The sequence below is a fragment of the Dicentrarchus labrax genome, unplaced genomic scaffold (genome assembly GCF_905237075.1).
Source record: "Dicentrarchus labrax unplaced genomic scaffold, dlabrax2021, whole genome shotgun sequence".
Taxonomy (NCBI): domain Eukaryota; kingdom Metazoa; phylum Chordata; class Actinopteri; family Moronidae; genus Dicentrarchus; species Dicentrarchus labrax.
This window is the reverse complement of record NW_026136705.1, coordinates 23,006,333-23,026,330: the sequence shown is the minus strand read 5'-3', so window position 1 is coordinate 23,026,330 and position 19,998 is coordinate 23,006,333. Positions and strand designations below refer to the sequence as shown.

General features: G+C 38.8%; 1 protein-coding gene across 3 annotated transcripts in view; it reads right to left on the bottom strand.

The window, feature by feature from the left end:
• Nucleotides 1–2,563: 2,563 nt before the first annotated feature.
• The window catches only part of stk32a (serine/threonine kinase 32A), a 64,574-nt gene continuing 47,139 nt past the window's right edge, over nucleotides 2,564–19,998 (bottom strand). For 2 of the 3 annotated variants that reach the window (XM_051401654.1, XM_051401653.1), the window contains exons 9-13: nucleotides 18,524–18,640; nucleotides 16,481–16,606; nucleotides 14,165–14,293; nucleotides 6,157–6,221; nucleotides 2,564–5,264 (exon numbers count right to left, since the gene is read on the bottom strand). In XM_051401654.1, coding sequence (XP_051257614.1) covers nucleotides 5,147–5,264; nucleotides 6,157–6,221; nucleotides 14,165–14,293; nucleotides 16,481–16,606; nucleotides 18,524–18,640 — 555 coding nt within the window. In that variant the 3' untranslated portion in view covers nucleotides 2,564–5,146. Of the gene's footprint in view, nucleotides 5,265–6,152; nucleotides 6,222–14,164; nucleotides 14,294–16,480; nucleotides 16,607–18,523; nucleotides 18,641–19,998 lie in introns of those variants that run through there. The other variant, XM_051401655.1, reaches the window with a different exon arrangement.

Below are 19,998 nucleotides of genomic sequence, written 5' to 3'. Positions count from 1 at the left end.
CTGACTGAGATATCTTGTTCATTATTATTTAATTTAACAGCAAGAAGTATGCATGAAGGGTTGACATATGACAATTAAGGTTTATATATAATATTTATTAATTAATTGAATAGTTCTTTCAAGAGACTCCTATCATTTGATCTTGAAGTGTAAAAGCAGGCTTTATAGTCTCTTAAAGTCTTTTCATATGACAATATATTCTAAATTATATTTAAAAATAGCCTGCTTCACGGATTAACTTTGCACATTTTGTTCAATTTACGCTTTGGCATTGCATTTGGATTTTAAATTAAATAATATAAGGCTGTTCTTTTGTACTGATATTTTTTTTTTTTACTATAATTTGTAAGCTTTAAGTAGCTTTGTACTTACTTTCTTCAGTAAACCAGAAGCACTGTATCTTTAAGCTCCATGGCAACGGTCGAGAGTGCTGTAACTGTGATGTAATTCACCTTAACGACCATCAGGGGGAGCCCTGAGTAGCACAAGTACCTACCTGCACTTAAAGTGTGTTTTGAAGTTGTAGTCCTCGCTAACAACGCCGAAAACTCTCCCTTGCTGATGCTGACAATTTCACCTGTCTGGCAGTTGGTTCATATTGTAAACATTTCTTCAATAAGCAACTTAATTAACGTCAAATGTCTGCCATGGGCCCTGAAACGTGTCAGTAGAAAGTGTCAACTGTCAGCTATCTCACTAGTGTTAGCCACTGATAATATGTATAAGGTTTTAGCTAATTTAACCTAGCTTTAGCAACATGGTGGCACCATCAGCTTCTAAATGAGCCAAGGGAATCCCAACCAATAGAGGTATTATTTATTCTTATTGCCACATTTATTGTTTTTAACTTAGCAACAACAACATTCAAGCCAATAATGACACTTTTCATTGCTGTTATGATAACAGAGTTGTACATGGCTATCATTGGCCTGACTCAGGTAAGTTTGTGCTGCTGAGACAGAAACACCTGGAAAGCTAATGTGTTGTAGTACTCAAGATATTTTAGGTTTTTGTTAATACAAAGATAGTCACACTTCCTGTGAAGCAACTACAGCTTACTCAGCCTTAGTCAATATTATCGGCTGCTAAATAAGTGTCAATATTACAGGGAGAAATTGTGAAAGAAGAAAAGAGTAAAAAGAAGTTAAAGTGAACTTATAAGATGACACATCACAAAGGTAAGTCTCATATATTACCTTTCCTTCTCTGTCTATGGATAATCATTAAAGCTGTTCCTGCTTCACAGACTCAGATAATGTTTGTCATGAGAGGCTGAAGTGTGTCCAAACTGTGTAAGTTTAGTACATTATAAAAATAATTTAACAAAACATGACACTCTCACTGGGGTCTAAGTACTTGGCAGAATCAAGTATCCACTCAGTCTCATTATGTTCCCTAGTAGTGGGGGGATACTCACCCTCACTGTGAGGCCTACTGGTAAAACTGCTGCTGTGATGTCCCACGCGCATTGTTTAATATTGAGTAAATGCCTCATAAAATCATAAGCCATCATGACAGGCGGCAGAGATGACGATTGTAAAATGCGGAATTGGTCTGGATAGAGGGATGAGTCAGCAAACCTCAGTCTAATCTGGTGTGCTGCGTGTGGTGGTTGTATGTTGGTATATTTGACTGTAGAATATTTCTGGAGAGGGTAATGTACGTTAATAGTTATTATCCACCATTTCCTTACTTAAATGAGAAAGATCTTAAATGTGTGTGTGTGTGTGTGTGTGTGTGTGTGACAGCAAGTAGATAAGAGTTTAAATAATATATATATTTGGGCCAAGGTTGTCTGCATTTTATCTGTGGTGATTCCAGGCAGATTGGGAAGGCATTCATCAACTGAAAATCAGATCAGCCATTAATGTGAAAAAGTGCTGCCTCAGCTCATCCCACTGGGAACAAGAGAAGGGACTGTGCCCTCTAGATGACCTAGGGAAGTGGTGGACACAGATCTGTTAACTGTGGATGAGAAGAGGAAATGCCTGTGGTGCGTGTTTGATACTGAGGATTCATTATCAAGGAATGCCCTGAGACACATTGGAAAAGACAGAGAGAGAGAGCATGTTAACACTTTGCCAAAGTAGACTCATGTGAAGTTAAACAGCAACCTCTCTGAGTTTGGGATGAGGATTGCGTTATGTTTCCACTTCTCCTTCTATTGTATTTAAAATGTGTTCAGTGCTTATCTTTGTAGCTCAGTTATATGTTTATATGTTAACCATGGGTGTTCATACCAAGTCTCTCCACCCCTCTGTATGTTTTAAACTGCACTACTAGTCAGTTAACATTTGGGGGCAGCATTATATTTAGGAAAGTAGAGAGCAATCGACACCTACACAATCACAGTACATACCTTTATATCCAAGTTTGGATTAGGGTATAGATCTTTTAGCATATTTTCCCCTTTTTATATCCTTTCACAATTCCAAATTATATTAAAAAAAACTTTTATTATTGATATCATTCCCCATCCCTTTTACTTATTATATAATCCTTATTCAATAAAATACCGTAATTCAGTAAGACATAAAGTGAAATAAGCACAGGCATAGCCAGATTGGTTCAGAAAAAAGAAAGTCATTATTATTTAAGGCACACCTTAATAGTTTGCAACTCCATCACATTTGAATACAATAAACACACAGTGACAACTGAAGGACAACAAAACCTTGATAAGAATGAAATTCACAGGTGGGGAACAATTCTGTTCCCGGACTAATTTTTTTTTTTTTTAGATAGACGTTTTGTCGAAAATTTGTATTACCTGGATCAAATACTATTTGTCAATGATTATTTCATACGTTCACCATTTGGAATGGTTCCATCTGCTACATCAGCAGTCACTAACCTGATGCGATGAACTCAACACAACTGGTCCTCCTATCATATATGAACAAATTAAGATAATCATTCACAAATAATATTTACTCAGGGTATACTTAGGATTAGTCCATCTGTTTAACTACCCCACTATATCGTACAGGAAACCACCTTTGGATCTGTAAAATTACATCAATGACAACAACAACAACAACAACACAAAGGTAAGTCAAAACATTGTATCAATTTCCAATAGAAAAGTGCCAACAGTAATGAATTGAATAGAGTGAAATCTGTTTTAAATTTAATTACACGTATCATAGGCTTGAAAGGAGTGAGTCATATTGCAGATATTGCAGATCAAGGTCAATAGAATGACTAGGCATTAGTAGAAATCACATTTACTTACTGGTTGTGAAAAAAAGCTCAGGTTTTTTCTACCTACACATATAATTTAAGGGTACCAGCTGTGTGCCATATCTATGGTATAAGGCATCCCTCTGCAAACATCAGAGGCAGGTGTGGTTTTCTTAGACATGGTTTTAGCCAAGTCTGCAGTAAATCTTACACTAAGAATGAGGGGCATTGCCTTTCCTGATGTTTATTTGTTTCCTTCATTGTTTTTCCTGTTAACCAAAAATTTGAAAATCAATATATTCTCCCTCTGTGCTATCCAGGTAGTGCCAAATTAATGTTGAATACCATCTGCAAAAGACTGCTGTTACAGAATGTATTCTTGTATGGAAGCAATTAATTGCAAATACAAATTTACAGACTTATCTGGTGGCACATATGTAATTGGTTGTATCCCACACAAAAAGGAAGGACATTAAAAAATTATTGGACAAAAACAAAATTTCGATGCAGACAGTAACTGGAAAAAAACAAAAAACGAATCTTATCTAGGACTCAGCTTAATCCTTGTCTATAAAACCATCCCTAAGGGAATAAGTGTTTACTCACAGCTTTAGATTTTTTTTTTTTGCCTCCCTGTGCATAAATGCTACAGTTGATGAAGAAGCATGTGCAAAGCAAGGTTCAGTGCAGAACATATAACATCTACCAGCTACCTTTTCTATGTTTTCATAGCTACAAACCTTTATTTCAAGACCCAGCTGGTCATTTGCAGATTGAGGCAAAGGTCAGTTCGAAATGTCAAGTGTTTTAAATGAGTTTAAAACCAGTTCGACAAAAATCTTTCATCAGAAGGTGTGTTTACTTGGTGTGCTCAAAGCTTTCAACCACATCTGGTGGCCTTAACTAAGCAATAAACTTCCAAGGTCAACAATGGACCCTCAAGCTTAACCATAAAACCATTGTTTGTCTGCGTTTGAGATTCTTGTATTGTCTTAAAGCATATGCAAGTATAGAAAACTTGCAGCATTTTTTGCCTATATCTGCAGCTGATGGAGCTGGGACATTATACCAAATGTTACAATCCTACCATCTTTGTTAGCTTCACTAGCAAAGCTAAGCATAATGACCACTACCACCATGTATCTGCTGCTATGATAAAGTGAGCCATTCACGCTCAAGCCTACAGTTCAGCTCTCTATTTTCTATCTTAGAGGAATCTGTGGTTGCTGTCTTAAAAACAAAGGCCTCGTTTTACCCTATCAACCTCTCCATTTTAATCTTTTTTACTCTTAGTGTCATGCTCGACTCTCACGTCATGTAGATGCAGCCACACAAGTGTTTGTTTTTTGTCTTGTTAAGTCCATTCCTATGTAGCACTGGATAACTAGTGTTATATTTAACTGTAATTAACCAGAAAATACCTCGCTGAACTGAAAAATCTGAGTTTCTCGCCCAAGACAGCAGCAGCACATACAGCTTTCAGCCATAGTTGACTACATCAGTCTTTTATTTTCTGTAACAGCTGAGCAGATGCGGCATTATTTCCTTTTCGGCAGGGGAGTGACTTCCTCTTCACTTCAGCAAACTGCCCAGAGTAGAGGTTGAGCAGACCTTAGAGCACCAGAGTGATGTAAGGGAGCATGATGTGAGTGACACTCTGTTGAGAATCATTCTTCTTGGTGACAGCAAAGCGAAAAGTCTGGCTGTGGCATGGCTGCTGCTCCAGGAGTCCCGTTTCACTCCTGCAGTTCTGGAGCTATTGTTATGTGTTTTTTGTGGATGAACCGTGATGCATACTGCATTTGCGTTTGTATAGACAATGTAGTGGTGCAGGAACATTGAAGACCGCATTTGAGTGCCTGTGCTGATATAACAATAGGTGTCTGTGTGTAACTAGCTGATCTACAAGCTGTGGACAGATGCAAGTGATAAGGGAGTTGGTAGGGATCTCGGGTCATGAGACTTATCCTGATAAGTAGGCAGCCGGTTCAACATTGTTGTTCTGTCCATCCTCTATTGCCTTGTTCTTCTCACTCATGGACAACTCAGAGGAGTCTGAGTCCACCACTGCTTTCCTTGACCTAGTAAATAAAGAACATCTATTATTAATATTGAACATATGCCAGCACCTAAAGAAAGTATAAAAAGATACCTCTATCAGAAACACGATCAGCCATAGTTAAATTATTTTACCCAGCATAACACTGCCCAACCATTCACGCACGCCTTTAACAAAAAAAGGTCTAATTTCTTTTCCTCAAAATCTTAATCTTCTATAAGATTCAGTATCTATTTGGTATGCCTTCTGCATCTAAGAATGATGAACGATTTAGACAGATTATAACAGACAATTATTGACCTAAATCTCTGTTCTTATCAAATATCTTATTAAAAGTCTTCTGTTGTAATATTATTATTCAGTTCTATTATTCTCTTGTTTTCCCCTTAAAGATTTGACTAGCTTTAACATTTACTTATGCAAATAAATAATGGATGTTGTCTCTTTAATTTAGTCAGTTTTGGATTTACCTCCAGTATATAGTCAACATGGGGGACCCTATCTGTCAGTTGTTGTGTTTCTGCCTTAATCACACACCTACATATATTGGCTAGATCCTTTGCCACAAATAGCCACAATACTGTCCTTTCACACCATCCTACATGCTTTCAACAGCCAGCAAGTAAGTTTGTTTTTTTCACTTTAAAACAAGGCCTAGAAACTGCAGAACATTTTATCTATCAGTCAACCAAACATCATTTACAGCATTTATCAAATATTATTATACAAACTATTTTAACTTTAAGTAAAATTATGCCCTTATTTTGAAAAACAAGCATTATTTCTGGAATGCTTTAAGTTTCACAACACTTATGGTTGTGATGTTTACTTAAAGTTAATACTACAGTGGCAAGAAAACTAGATTTACAATATTGTCGAGAATGTGTATAGGGCATCTAATGGAGGTTCCTTACTTTTCTCTGTTGAAGACAATGAAGTCTCTCTGGACATTATCCAATCGCTGCTGCAACTGACCATTCTGGAGGAGAGACAAACACAGAACAATATCAGCAACTCAATGACCACTGCAAGCAATTCTGAAAAAGCAACAAACAAAAAAAAACCTTGGCCAATCATTAGTCATTATTGTTCCCAGCTGAATCGAATTACATTAAATGCACATACATTAGTTTTGGTGTCACTTGTTAGAGACATAACTTGCAGTTTTGTGGTACCGGCTGCCTGACACACTCACACATGGTATAGTGCAAAATGTCCTACAGGCAATACACACTACTTTCCTCATGTGAGTTTCTTCCCCTTTAATAAGATGCCAGAAGAGGAAATTGACTTAACTTTAGAGGACACTTATGCTCTGATGTATCCACCTGCTCCATGTACTCATACATATTTGGCCCACTTAATCAAGTGAGAACATCCGGCCCTGTCATGCCAGGCTGTTCTCACAACTACTGTAGTGCCAAGGCAAGTAGACAGGTGCTTTTTCACTCTCCAAAGGAGGCATTGAGGAGAGAGATCATAGAGATACATCATCATTATGACACTGTACTTTGTGTTTGTGTATGGTGTGTGTGTGTGTGTGTGTGACAGAGAGACAAACTAGCAGAGATGCAAGAACACAACAGAGAAAATGAACAAATGCAGAAGGGTGTGTTCATTTGCTTGTGCAGAAGATTTTCCAAGATCTACCAATATCACTTCTGCGTGTATACACCTTTAAAACTAGGCCTCACCTGAACTAAAATACAGATTTCAAAATGAACACAAAAAACTCCAAACTGTTCACACGGTACCTCTAAAATGTCTTTACTTTGGAAGATTTCCTCAACCTTTTACGATTAGGGCAAAGAAGGGCCTCATACTCAAAAACACAGACAGTGCGTACACAAGGAGTACATGCTGCTTTCCCACACACCCCTCCAGTCAGATTGACCCTCAAACACTCCCAATTCCAGGCTCCTGGAAGCGCCTTCAGGAGAGATGTGGCTGACTCCCTGCCCAGATCTGTCAGTCACACAGCCAAGTAGTGAGGCTATGTACAGGTGCTGTCACAGTGGGGAAGCAGCCACTGGCAGACCAAAAGCCATCAACTAATTTAGGGCAGGAAAATAGAGAGAAAAAGGGAAACAGGCGAGGGTGTTGTGCACGTACATTAAAAAAAAGAACAGAAGGTGTGGAGTGCGCATTGTGTAATCATTTTGCATGTGTGCACGGGAGAAAGGAAGAGGGTGAAGAAACAAGATGCATGTTTATGATTAACATATATGTTAATTGAGGGTGGAAAAAAAAAGGCAGTCTGGTTTCTGGTTACAGTCACAGAAGTATCACAGAGAAGAATAGCAAATTTATATGGAAATACAAGGAACATAACTATATAACCATCAAGAATCCAGACAGAGACTGGGAGAACAGGGTGTGCTTGTGTGGAGATGATGCAGAATAACGAAAGGACAAAGAAACAAACAGAGCAGACAGAGACGGAGGAGGAATACTGTGCATAATTTGTCAAACATCAGTGATAGATGTGATGCATAAGAGATACGACAGATGAGACACACGGTATGATGTAGTATCTCACTGATGTTGTCATATTGACACGTTCTTAGATGTAAAGGCATGACAGAACCTGACAATAAAAAAAAAAAAAAAGCCTTTGTATAACCTTTCCACATATACCAGTTCATTTACAAAGCACATCTCTGGTTTCTCCGGGGAGTGAGGGAGGAATTAAGAATGGAAGTAAATAGGGAACTAAGGAAAGGAGAAAACAAGGAGTAAGGAAGACGTAAGAAAAATAAGGAAGGAAACATGTAAAGAAGGAAAGAAATATGATTTAACGGTGGAAAGAAGGACATAAAGATGTATATAAGAAAATAAGTAATGAAAGAGAAGGAAATAAGGATGGAACGAAAGAAGGGGAGAGAGGAGGCTGGTAGGAAGAAAGAAGTGACGTTTGGTGGAAATGACGCTCATGGACGGTACTTAAAAGAAGCTTCTGGCCTTGCAGAGAGAGCACTAACAATGCTTTAACTTCAGCCACTTCACCACTTGTTCCTCTCGCTCTGTCTCTCCCTCTCTCTCTATTTATTTGATGCTTTTAAAAAGACAGTTCAGAAGCTAATTGCTCCAGCTGCTAGATTAAACTTTCCATTTAATGAGACAAACCAACAGGGAGTGCTCTGCTGGACGAGAGCCTAACAGGGACATTTCTCAGCGATGTTCTATAGGCTTCCTGTGTTTCTGTCTGAGGCTGAGGAAAGCTTTTGTCTGTAATGTGATTGCTCATGGTTGAAGTAGGAATTTGGTCAAATTTAAACAATCTATAATAAATTAAATAATATTTGAATAATTCCTGATTCCTATCTTAAAGGTGATATACATGAAATTAATGTATGTCTGTGTACTGGACACACCGACATCACACCGGCATCTCAGACCAAAACAATGGGACTGAAACACAACAAAACTCAGTCTTTCCACAGTATTTCCAACAATCACCAACCACTGCTGGTTTGGTCAAAATAAACTCTTAATTCAAAGAGTTAGATGCGGAAATATTCATGAAAGGGGCTGCAATGGCTGCAGCATAAGCTAACATTAATACTTGAGGACAAATGCGCCCGTCACAGTACGTCAACTTGTTTTTGTTTTGTTTTTGTTTTTGTCAGTGACAGGCCCAGATTGTTATTCTAAGTGTCTGACAACATTGTGGAAAGGACCCCTACAGAGATAGACCTTTTGTGTAACCAGAAACATCCATACTATTGCCACAATGGCCACCAGACTCCAGAGACAAAACAGTAATTTCACTTTGTAACTTCATTCAAAGTGGACAGAAACTAAATAAAACTCACCAAAACAGCCTTTGTTGGTCTTTTCAGCAATCACCAGCTCTGGTTTGGTCAAATTAAATCCTTAATTCACCGAGATGGATGACAAAAACTGTTGCGTCAGTCGCTCTACTCAGCTGTGCAAGCAGCAGGCTGGCTATGCAAACAAACCACTAAAAGGCTGCGATATCAAAGGGAGTGCCACATCATTCTCTGCTCAGGACGTCATTGCTCCTCTATATCTTTACACAACAAATAGTTTTTCGCTGCTATATTTATGTTCTAAATCTCATACAGTTTTAAGGTCACTGTACAAAAACAAAAAACCTTGCATGAGTGTGCAGAGAGCATGAGCGGACATTAAGTGATGCAATAATTTGATTAAGGTGCAATAGTCGGGTCTATGTTTATTATTTACATATATATATATATATATATATATATATATATATATATATATATATATATATAAATTAAATAAATTAGTATTTCTGATTATGATATAGTACAGGTTCAAGTACATTTGATCACTTTTAGATCATGGACTAAAGAAAGAGAGGGAATATGGAATACATGGTTCATAATAAATGAAAAACAGTGATGTTTTTTTACCCCATGGGAAATAATGAAAAATGATTAGGAAGAATGCTCAAACTACAATTTTAGCAGTCCAGACACATATTTTATGTCAAAATTTTTAGCTGAGCCTGCTGTTGTTCAGTCTAAAAATCTTACTGGAACAAGTTCTTTATTTTGAGCAGTTTGACTGCTTCTGATTATATTCCTGCATTCAGAACTAAACTGGAGACAAGCTCTGACTCTGCACTTTTAATTAGTGCCACACAGAGCCACATCCCCAGATACACTGGCAGCTCTCTGACTCTTCTAGTAGCCCATTCATTTACCTGACTCTAATGCTAATTAAGTGATTTTCCCATATTTTCAACTTCTATTTTCTTAGCAGCAAACACACATACATACATTTGTATACAGGATGGTATTTTGTGTCTATTGGCATGGAACCAAAACATTGAAACCCAGTTATTCTTTGTGTCTCTCTCCATAGTGCTGAACTAGTCATCTGTCTTTCTGCCACATGATCTTACTGCAGCTTTCAGTAACCTTAAACCTGCAATACATCTTTCCGTGACAACTTGAAGGCAGTGGAATGGAGTTGAGAACGACATAACATCACCTTTTAAGTTGATTTGGCAAACTTGTTAGCCAGCATTTGCTTATTTTCTCATCTAGCACTTACTGAGCAACATTATCATTCTTTAGACCACCTGGTGAAAGTACCGGTCCAAAGGTCCGATAGTCACTCTCCTTTTAGCTCTGTTTTTGGTCTGTACCAACTCCTGAGGGAAATCTGGTTCTTTAGCTGGTAAATGCTCCCTTATGCTCACCAGCTGGTTGCTAACTTTGTCTGTCTACTGTTTGGTGCTGAGCAGATGTTAACAACTAGCCAATACTCTACCAAACATTTAATAACACCCTTGCAAAAACATAGTCTAAGAAAGATTGTTTAAGCTGTAATTAAAAAGGTTAGGCTAATTGGAAATTATATTGTAATACTTTTTTCTTTATTATGGTAGTTATAACTATTCTAAATTGGTCTGAAATTTAGTTTCTGCATATCATTTAAAGGTCCAGTGTGTAGGATTTAGTGGCATCTACTGGACCATTTAACATATTTCTACTAACCCTAACATTACCTTTAGACTAAAAAAGCACAAATGCTGTGTCTCAAAATCCAAATCCTCAACATTGTCTTCACTCCCTTGCATTTAAATGACTACAGGAAGGTTCATTAAAATGGCTATACTGTACTCCACACACACACAGACACACAAATACATACATACATACATACATATGCACAATAACCCTTCTGCGCTTTGTCCCTCTGTATTGTTATTTTGAATGCACCCTGGTGTACATTGTCTAAATAAATTCTATACGACAGGGTTCCAGTATATTTCATGCAAGCAGTGAACAATAAACTTGAATGACATCTCTGATTAGGAGAGAGAGAGGGAGGGAGGTGTGTGTGTGTGTGTGAGATGGGAGTCCGCCAATTTATATTGTTCTCACAGCACGAGTCCAATTTTCTGCTGTATATTATCAGTGATTTAATTGAGCTAATTTTATGCTGCATTATGAGCATAGCAGCGACAGGGAGGCAGAGAGATAAAAGAGGAGCTGGAAAAATGGATGAGGAAGGGGACCAGTACTGTATGGGGAGAGAGAATGAGAGTGACATATAGACAACATTGTAGAAGGGGTCTGAGGACAGGGGAGAAGAAATAAGATAGGAGAGGAAAATGAGAAATATGCAAAAAAAGGATACAGAGCGGCCTCGGGGTAAAGAAAAAAGTTGGTTGGGGCAGACATTAGGGCAACTACCTCACTTCATTCAATATTGATCTGTTATGCTTCAGAAATCCTGCAAGACCACCTTCATCTCTCTCTCTCACACACACACACACACACACACACACACACACACACACACACACACACACACAAATAACACTCACTCTCTTTCCTTTTCTTTCTTACATGCATCCATCACAAGTGGTCCCACAGCTCCTTTGTGAATAGATATGGCAAAACATTGCACAAACAAAAACTGATATTTATAGACAGTAAAGTGACTATTCTCCCTGATATACAGACAGAACTGCACACGCTGCAAAATATGACTACTTGAAATGAACAACATGCACGTTAAGCAAATCATTCTGAAAGAAAGGTAAATATTTCAGTATTGTATTTTACACTGTTGTTAACTGATTTAAACACACAATACAATATGTAACAAAAGTCTCTACAAAAGAGGGGGACAATTAGATCAAATAGTCAGAAGAATATAGAAAAAGTCTATTCAGTCAAGCCAGGAAGTAATGTTGAGAAGCCAGAATAGGATCGGTTTGGCCACAGAATTCTGAACAAGCAACAGACAACAGGAGGTACACCCAAAGCTCATTACAGAATAGATTATCTTAAAATAAGATGGGGTCATTAAAAACTTCATTTCCTCTGTACCCTGAGCTAGATTTTCTGAACAAACTTGTTTATCAAAAACACCTTCAAAAGTGACACTGAGGTATTTGGCAAGTAGTTTGAAATGGGAGGACACATGACCCACACTCTGTCTGCTCATGTTATTGTGCTAAAGTGGCAGTGTTCCAGAGAGGGAGTTCAACAGGACTTAAAATGTATTCCGGTTATCTTCTGTTTTTGATCTCTTCAAGAATGTTTAACAAACCTTAACCACTATTACTATTTACTACTCATTAATCAAATAATGCCTTATTGGCACCAGAATGAATAAGGTAATTTAATTAGGAAATGGAAACCACTAGAGTACAAAACCATTTCATGGATTTAATGTTAGTTTCCCTTAGTCTGACCGGACACTGTTACTTATTCTTACTCCATAAACATAATGTTTCCTTGAAAGGCTACTATCATTATTTCATTAGAATAGGAGACATTCTCTTTGTCTGAATGGGCCAACGGATGACAAATGTTGTCTGGCTGCACAGTGAGATATCAATGATATACACACATAGGCAGGTCTCCACAAGCAGCTGTCAGCTTTCCTAAAACATGGGGCACATTGGGCCAGCTCTGACTTCTTATTGCAGGCTGGCAAGGTATGTGATCTAGAGTCTAGACCACACAAATTGCTTTGCTTCTATTAGAAAAGAGTCACATAAACTGTTCTAATGTGCCATAGACTGGGAGAGGGTCCAAATGTATTGACTTTGTAAGGGCATACGTTGTATGTGCAATAGGTTAGGTTGCATGCATAGTTTGTGTGTGTGTATACTCTAAGTAAGTTTCAGTGGTGTGCCACAATGTTGGTGAACAGTGACAGGCCCACCACACACTATTACTATACTATAACTGGTAAAAGTGCAGTAATCAAATCATGGCCGCTTAGTGTTCACTGTTGGATCTCTCTGATCTCTTACTGTCTCAATGGTTAACGCTAAAGATTCCAAATTGGACAAAAGCCTAGAATTCAGTGTAGCACTTCCCTGTTGTACTGATCAATTGACCCCTGTACTGTAAATACATTTCTTCTGATAAACAGACCTGACTACCTGTTTTTAAAGGTGCATTACTAAAATATCTATAATGGCAGGAACATGTTGAATGCTGGCTTCAGTCTTCAATGTAGGGATGGCCCTTGCATCAACTCATCCTTTCTTCTCACACAAAATATTTTTATAGAACGTTTATAGAATTTAAAAATATATATATTTTATGTTTCCTCCAAGCTTTTTCAACATCATAGCTCCTATTTGGGCTTAAGATGCAAGTAAACACAAATGACTTGAGGTCTTTTGATCTACAGTTTGCCTTAAAAGAAAAATGACTGCAGTGATCAGTTTCCACTGCTGCACTAGACCAAAAATAAAATCACTGCTGCCTAACAGCTTTCACTATCACGGTGTGTATGAGTGTGTTATGTGTGTGTGTGTGTTCCTCCCACGTCTCTCACTTGACCGGGTGATCAAATTAACCTTTCAGTGCTTTCCTCTCTGTTTTGTATAAACACCCAGAGGACAACATTTGATTTATGTGGACAGTGCGAAATACTGAAAGACTAGAGCTAGGTGATTGTATTCTTTTGCCTTCCCCATACTCTCAGCAGGCAGGTTGGCCCATTTGTTCTGACGAAGGTGAGGGAGGACAGAGCTCTAAAATGTCCTCAACAATCTTAATAGCACCCCAGACACATTTAAAAGACAAACTAAGGAGCAACTTATCACCTGTAACTGGGCCAAATGGAACCAGCGGTCAGCTTTCTTTCTCTACTGAATAATGATGGACACTGAGAGGGAGAGGCATTTGTGATCCTCTGAAGACAGCATACACCAGCTCTGAATTAAGTTTACATTTATATGTTTATATGCAACTGAGTGAAAAAAGGTGCATAGTGTCCAAATTATAGATGCTCTTTAAGTGATTTGATGACTTAAAACCTACACGTACCACTGGCTCTTGAACTATATTTGTTTGCTACTGCTTTCAAATATTAGTCATCTCATTTTGGAACAAACTCTTTTAATTTTTCTTGTGTGATGTGTTTAATGCTTCTAGTTGAAAGCCTTACTTGTGGGGACCCATCAGATCCCTGGTCCTTGGTTTTTCTAGCAAGCCTTTTTTTCTTCTTGTGAAGCGGTTTGGACTCCAGGATCATTTCCTCCAGCTCAAATGTGGGGTCACAGTTTAGTCTCCGCCTCTGTGGAGACGCAGACACATGCAAGGGCACATTTAAAAGGACTAACAACGGATCCATGTCTTCAAATATTGAATCCTATTAATATTTAAAAACATTTAAATGCCAAGTCAACACTTATAAATATTTATCTTGTGAGATTGTCATGGTTTTATTTTTGGCAACCCTTTTAGAAACAAGTAGTGTTATAGTGTTTCTGACATCTGATTCCCATAACTGAATAGGCTGTGATTAAATTTGATGTGTCATACGATACAGTATAATATTATACGATTTGATACAATACAGAATGATGACGCTTTTATTCTACAAGCAGACTGAATATTGGGAACTTAGGAAAGGAAGCATGAGGGCTGAGTCCATAAGCGAGTAAAGACAGAGGATAGGCCTATAATTAGATAGAGAGACACTGTCAATTCCCCATCGATCCTCTGTGTTTTTCCTCTGCTGTGCCAGCCTGACCACTGGGGATACTCACGGCTCTGCAGTCGCTATAGTCTTAGAATTAGATAAAGTCATTTAGTCATCTGTTCACTTTCAACAGTCATTATTCTGCATTTATTCAATTCTGACACTAAGCACTGACAGTTATTGTCACCTTGCTGCTTCACTCAAATAATACAGGATAGTTTTTATATTGCTTGATCATTGATTTAAGCAAAAATGCCAAAACCCATAGTTGTAGTCTCTAAATTGTAAGAATGTGCTGTTTTTCTTTGTCTGATATGATAGTAAACAGAGTGTCTTTGGGTTTTGGACTGTAAAACATTTGAGGTTTTATAATGGAAATGAATTGATTGCTCAAGAAAATAATTAGCAGATTAATCAGTTATAGGTATATGTAAATATATATATAGTTTATTGCCTTTATGATAGAGATAGCTGAAGATAGACAGGAGAGCGGGGCAGAGAGAGGGGATGACACGCAGCAAAGGGCCGCTGCAGCAAGGACTCAGCCTCGGTACATGGGTCGCCAGCTCTACCCACTGAGCTAACCAGTCGCCCCTCATTTTGCTAATTTAATGGTCTACCTCACTGGCACATTTCACACACTGAGCCAAATAACTAGTGAGAGGAAGAATAGTTGTAGAGCCAGAATATTTTCACTGTGGTGAATTACAACAACAGTGTATCGCTGTTAGACAGTTAGGACACCAGAGTTGGTGATTGTTTGAACTGTGTAAAGACTAATTGACTAATACTAATCAACTACTTATAAAGACAGTTTGGTGAATTTAATATTTTGTTTCTGTCGAATTCTAATGAAGTTTGTTTTAAGATCGCCTAGTTTAGATCTTGAATTCAGAGGATGTACAGTTGTATTTTCTGTTTAATGCAGAAAATAGGCGTTTTTCCTTTCCTTTCTTGACACTTGGTGAGTTCACTTTCTTTATTAAAGCTATGAGAGCTTCTTGAACTCAGTACTGGGGTGGGGATGAGGGGTGTTGGTGGGCGCTCGCGCAGCACACGCATGTGCAAATATATCGGCAATCGCCAATTGTTGGACTGTCGGTGGCCATTGGAAACGTTTTAACATATGGCCCTAGCCCAGCTAGCACTATCTTCACCCAACTCATCATAATGAGCTAGAGACAACCTGTAGAGCTGCAGGTATATGCAGAGGCTTTCTCTGCCTTTGTCTGTATGTAAGAGGCATCCACACATGTCTCCTGCTTTGTCTTTTTGTCTACACTCAGTGGGAGATCCAGCTCAGCCCAGCAGGGGGTGGTCTCTACAGCTCGACTAGAAAAAAATAGATGAAGAGTGGGTAGGTCTGGCTACATCGTTTTTTTCCTTGCATCTTTTGTCGCCTTCGGGGAAATACTGGTTTGGGAATAGGCATGAGAGAACAGTAGACAGGAGGAGGGGTTTCAGGAATAGATGGGTTTTTTTTATTCTGAAATGTAAAAAAATAGCCAAGATGTAAAATATGTACTAAGGCATCTACAGATGGCATATTCACCACATGGTATTTGTTTATTTTTGCCACTGGCTTTCATTCTCTTCTTAAAGCATTGGACAGTTCTATATTTTTTGTCATTTTTCAGGGAGGGTGATTGGAGAAAGTGTGGTGGATCTGATTATATAGCAGACCAAAGTCAGATAAACATTATTTTCTTTTCTATTCAAATGTGAGCATTTTGTAGGGTAGCATACTGAGGCAGTGCTCAGTTTATTTCTGATACTCACGTTGGGAATAAAGCCTGGAGGAAGCTGTTTGCTGAGCACAGCGTCCCAGTTGACATCTGACATGTAGTCCAGATCCTGCAGCTCTGCTAGACAGGAAATGCGCTTCTGGACATCTATGCACAGCAACTGAATGAGACAAAAGGATTAGAGTAAGAATTATTGTCCACAGGGAGGCATGGCTGAAAAGTTACAGGCTGGGTCCCATGGAGACATGAGCACATGTTTGCCCTAAAGGATGTGTCTGAGAATGAGGATATGGGGACATAAGGGGTGAGGGTGAAAAGTATTAAGGAGAGGACAGGAGAGTATGGAGGGAGAGGGAGATAATGAGTGACAGGAAAACGAAAATGAGATACATTTAGGAAGCAAATGGCGATGAGGAGAATTCAAGATATTGTGAAATGTGTAGGATGAAGGACAAATATATTGAGCGTAGAATTCTCCCCTTACATTCTCACTTTCTTTATACCTCCCTCTCTCTCTCTCTCTCTCTCTCTCTCTCTCTCTCTCTCTCTCTCTCTCTCTCTCACACACACACACACACACACTCTCTCTCTCTTGCACTCCCACATACACACACATTTATGCAGCTGGAATGCCAATGAGGTACGAGGAGTCTGAGCACGAAGTAATGCAACAGTTTGACTGCAGTGGATCGCTGCCAAGACAAAACCCAAATGCTACAGCAACAGTGTATCTGTTAGCTTTGCAAGTGGCCTAATTGCGACAAGAAGAATAGATGTTTGACAGTTAATTATGGATCCACTCTTAAGATTTAAGAATATGCTAATTACATTAAATGAAAAAAAAGAAACCTCTAAATGATTATAATTAAGCAGTGATATAAATAGTCTTTCAGAGCCAAGGTGTGTGCTTCTCTGTGTGTCTGCGCTGTCTCTTTGTGAGGTTGTGTTGACTTTGTACCTTGATTTATTTACCTATGTACTGTGTAATTTTAACACTGAGTCACAAATTCCTCTTTTGGAATACTAATTGTACTTAAAGCTGCACTGCTGGCTGAAACATTTCCATGTACAAATAAACAGCTAGTATACAAAGTAGGGCTGCAACAATGCAATAAAGCCCCTAATTAAGATTCTAGATGCACCTTGTTCGCCCAAATGAAGTGCTGGTGTCAGGTATGGATAATTGTCTTCCCACAGGAAATAAAAAATTCAACCCTAAGAGAAAAATCCAAAGTATCTCCTACAAAGTAGCAGAGGATCCACCCTCTCTTGTCAGTTAATTGTTTATGATGAGATCACAATAGTCAAATAAGCCAACATGTGCATTACAGTTTACTCAAGTAATTTTTCATTGGTGATCAATTTGGCCACCAGAAATCACAGATGTGAGAAGCTGACAAGTGCAGGCTTAAATAAATGACCACAGTACGTTCTGGAGGTGTGGTGGACCTAATTCAAAGAAATATCTGTTGTACAATGTGACACTCTCACCCACCCACATTTGAGAGAGGCTTGGCATACACTTAAAAATTCACAGGGGATAGTTACTTCAGATCCTGAGCAATGCGAAATGCCACTATAGGATGGAATGCACGTATTGTGCACTGAAGATGAATATACTGTAAGAAACAGTCTGCATCTGCCGTTGTGAGTTTACATGGGCGGAAAACATGAATTAATTTGTAACACTTTTTTAAGGATAAAGAGAAGCAACATGAGGCAATATTTTCCGGTATTAATCAAGCACACGGTTTTCTGAATGTGACATCCTTAAAAAAATGACAGATCCGTCCAAGGACAGTGTTAAAGTTACATCCTCAGGCGTTGATTGGTGTAGTGTTACTTCCTACGCATCAAGCTGTACACATATACAACACATATATGGCAAAGAGCACTCAGTGTCTGGTTGTATGCCTCTTCTAATGGCTTTTCCTTTTTTAAGATATCCCTCATAATATTCCCCCATTACCTGTTGGTTTGTATTGTAATTGAGTGTAAGTGAGGGGGTTAGTATCATGTGAAAAGGTGAGATAAATCCTACAATATACTGTGCATTATGCATGTGCAACTCATTTACCTTTCTGAGAAGAGACTTCATCTCCAAAGACCAGGCGACTGGGTAGCTGGGGTGGACCTTGTGGAAGGTCTGAAGGATCTCATTAGCTGGTGTACTGGATCTCATCACATATGGTCTCTAGAAAAGAGGAGAGGAGCAGAGAAGAGACAATATGTTACAGACAACTTGTATTCATAGTCATGCCCTGCCTGGAGGAGTTTCTTTGATAAAGTATGTGTCTTTAAGTTTGCTCTGCAGTTGGCCCTCTCCACTCTCTCTTCCTCCTCTCCTTGTGCTCACCTTCTGTGAACCCATTTCCTGCCCTGATGAGGACAAATGATAGAGGAAACGGAGACTAAGGGACTATTCTCAAAACACAGCTTAAACTCTCTGCCATGCAGTGTGAGAGGGCTTTCTATGGGTCAGAAAACAAGGGAAAGCCTGTTGAGATTTCTTCAAATCAGTGCTCCTCCACCCTCTGGTCTTAGTCTGGTACAAAGAGACTCCATGCACTTGAGTTAGAGAATTACACAGTGACAAGACACAGTTAGATCAGGCTGGTTGGAGGTGGAAAATCTGCATCTTTGCCTTTTCCTCTCAGATTGTTTACAGAAGAGCAAATCCATATTCTCTTTATGACAAGCTTTTAATGCAATTTCTGCTTTATTGGATGGGTCAGAGTGAAGAGAAAGAGGAAAGATGAAAGAGAAAAGTAAACAACGTGCAATCCAGGTGGATGCCTTGCCATTCTTCATTTTTATTACAGGCTCTTTTAGATGCATGATGTCAATTATATTCCAATTCTGCAGATGTTCCCCAGACAGGGCACACATAAAGGTGTCAGCTAACCAGTAATATATTTTGGAGTCAGATGTTCAGAAGGCAGAAATTGGCTCATGTATCACAATATATTTTCTTTTTTTTTTGGAAATTTACCATGAGGTCTTTGTGTTCCCTGTCTGGGGTTGTCCAATTTAGAAAGAAAACAGAGGCTGGAGGCATAGAAACTAAGTGACAGTGATGGATTTGCGGTTCTGGAGAGATGCTTAGCTGCCTGGATCTGTACCTGCAACCAGTGGTCAGGCCCAGCAGTGAAAGCATTGGTTGGCGAGAGAGGAGTTAGATGGTCTGAGCGAAGCATGAATGAAATAAGACGGTGTTGGAGCTTAAGAGAGAGATAAGATGAGGTAAAGGCTGAGAAGTGATCAAAATGTGCCTGGAGCTGGATAATAGTGAGCTTGCGCTCCATTTTCAACAGCCAAATAATTCTGCACATCCAACAGGCCAGTTTTCAACGCCCTGAGACTGATTTATGCTTTATAGACGGTGTTGAAATGTGGCAGTCAGAGACAGGTGTAGAAGAAAGTCCCTAGGAGACAGAGGGATGAAGTGAAAATGAATTGCCTGGGAGAAGGTGAGGGTGGGTGGTGTGCAGAGAGAGGGGTGAAAGAAAGTTTAAGAGAGGGTTTATGACGCATATTATACAGAAACTACAA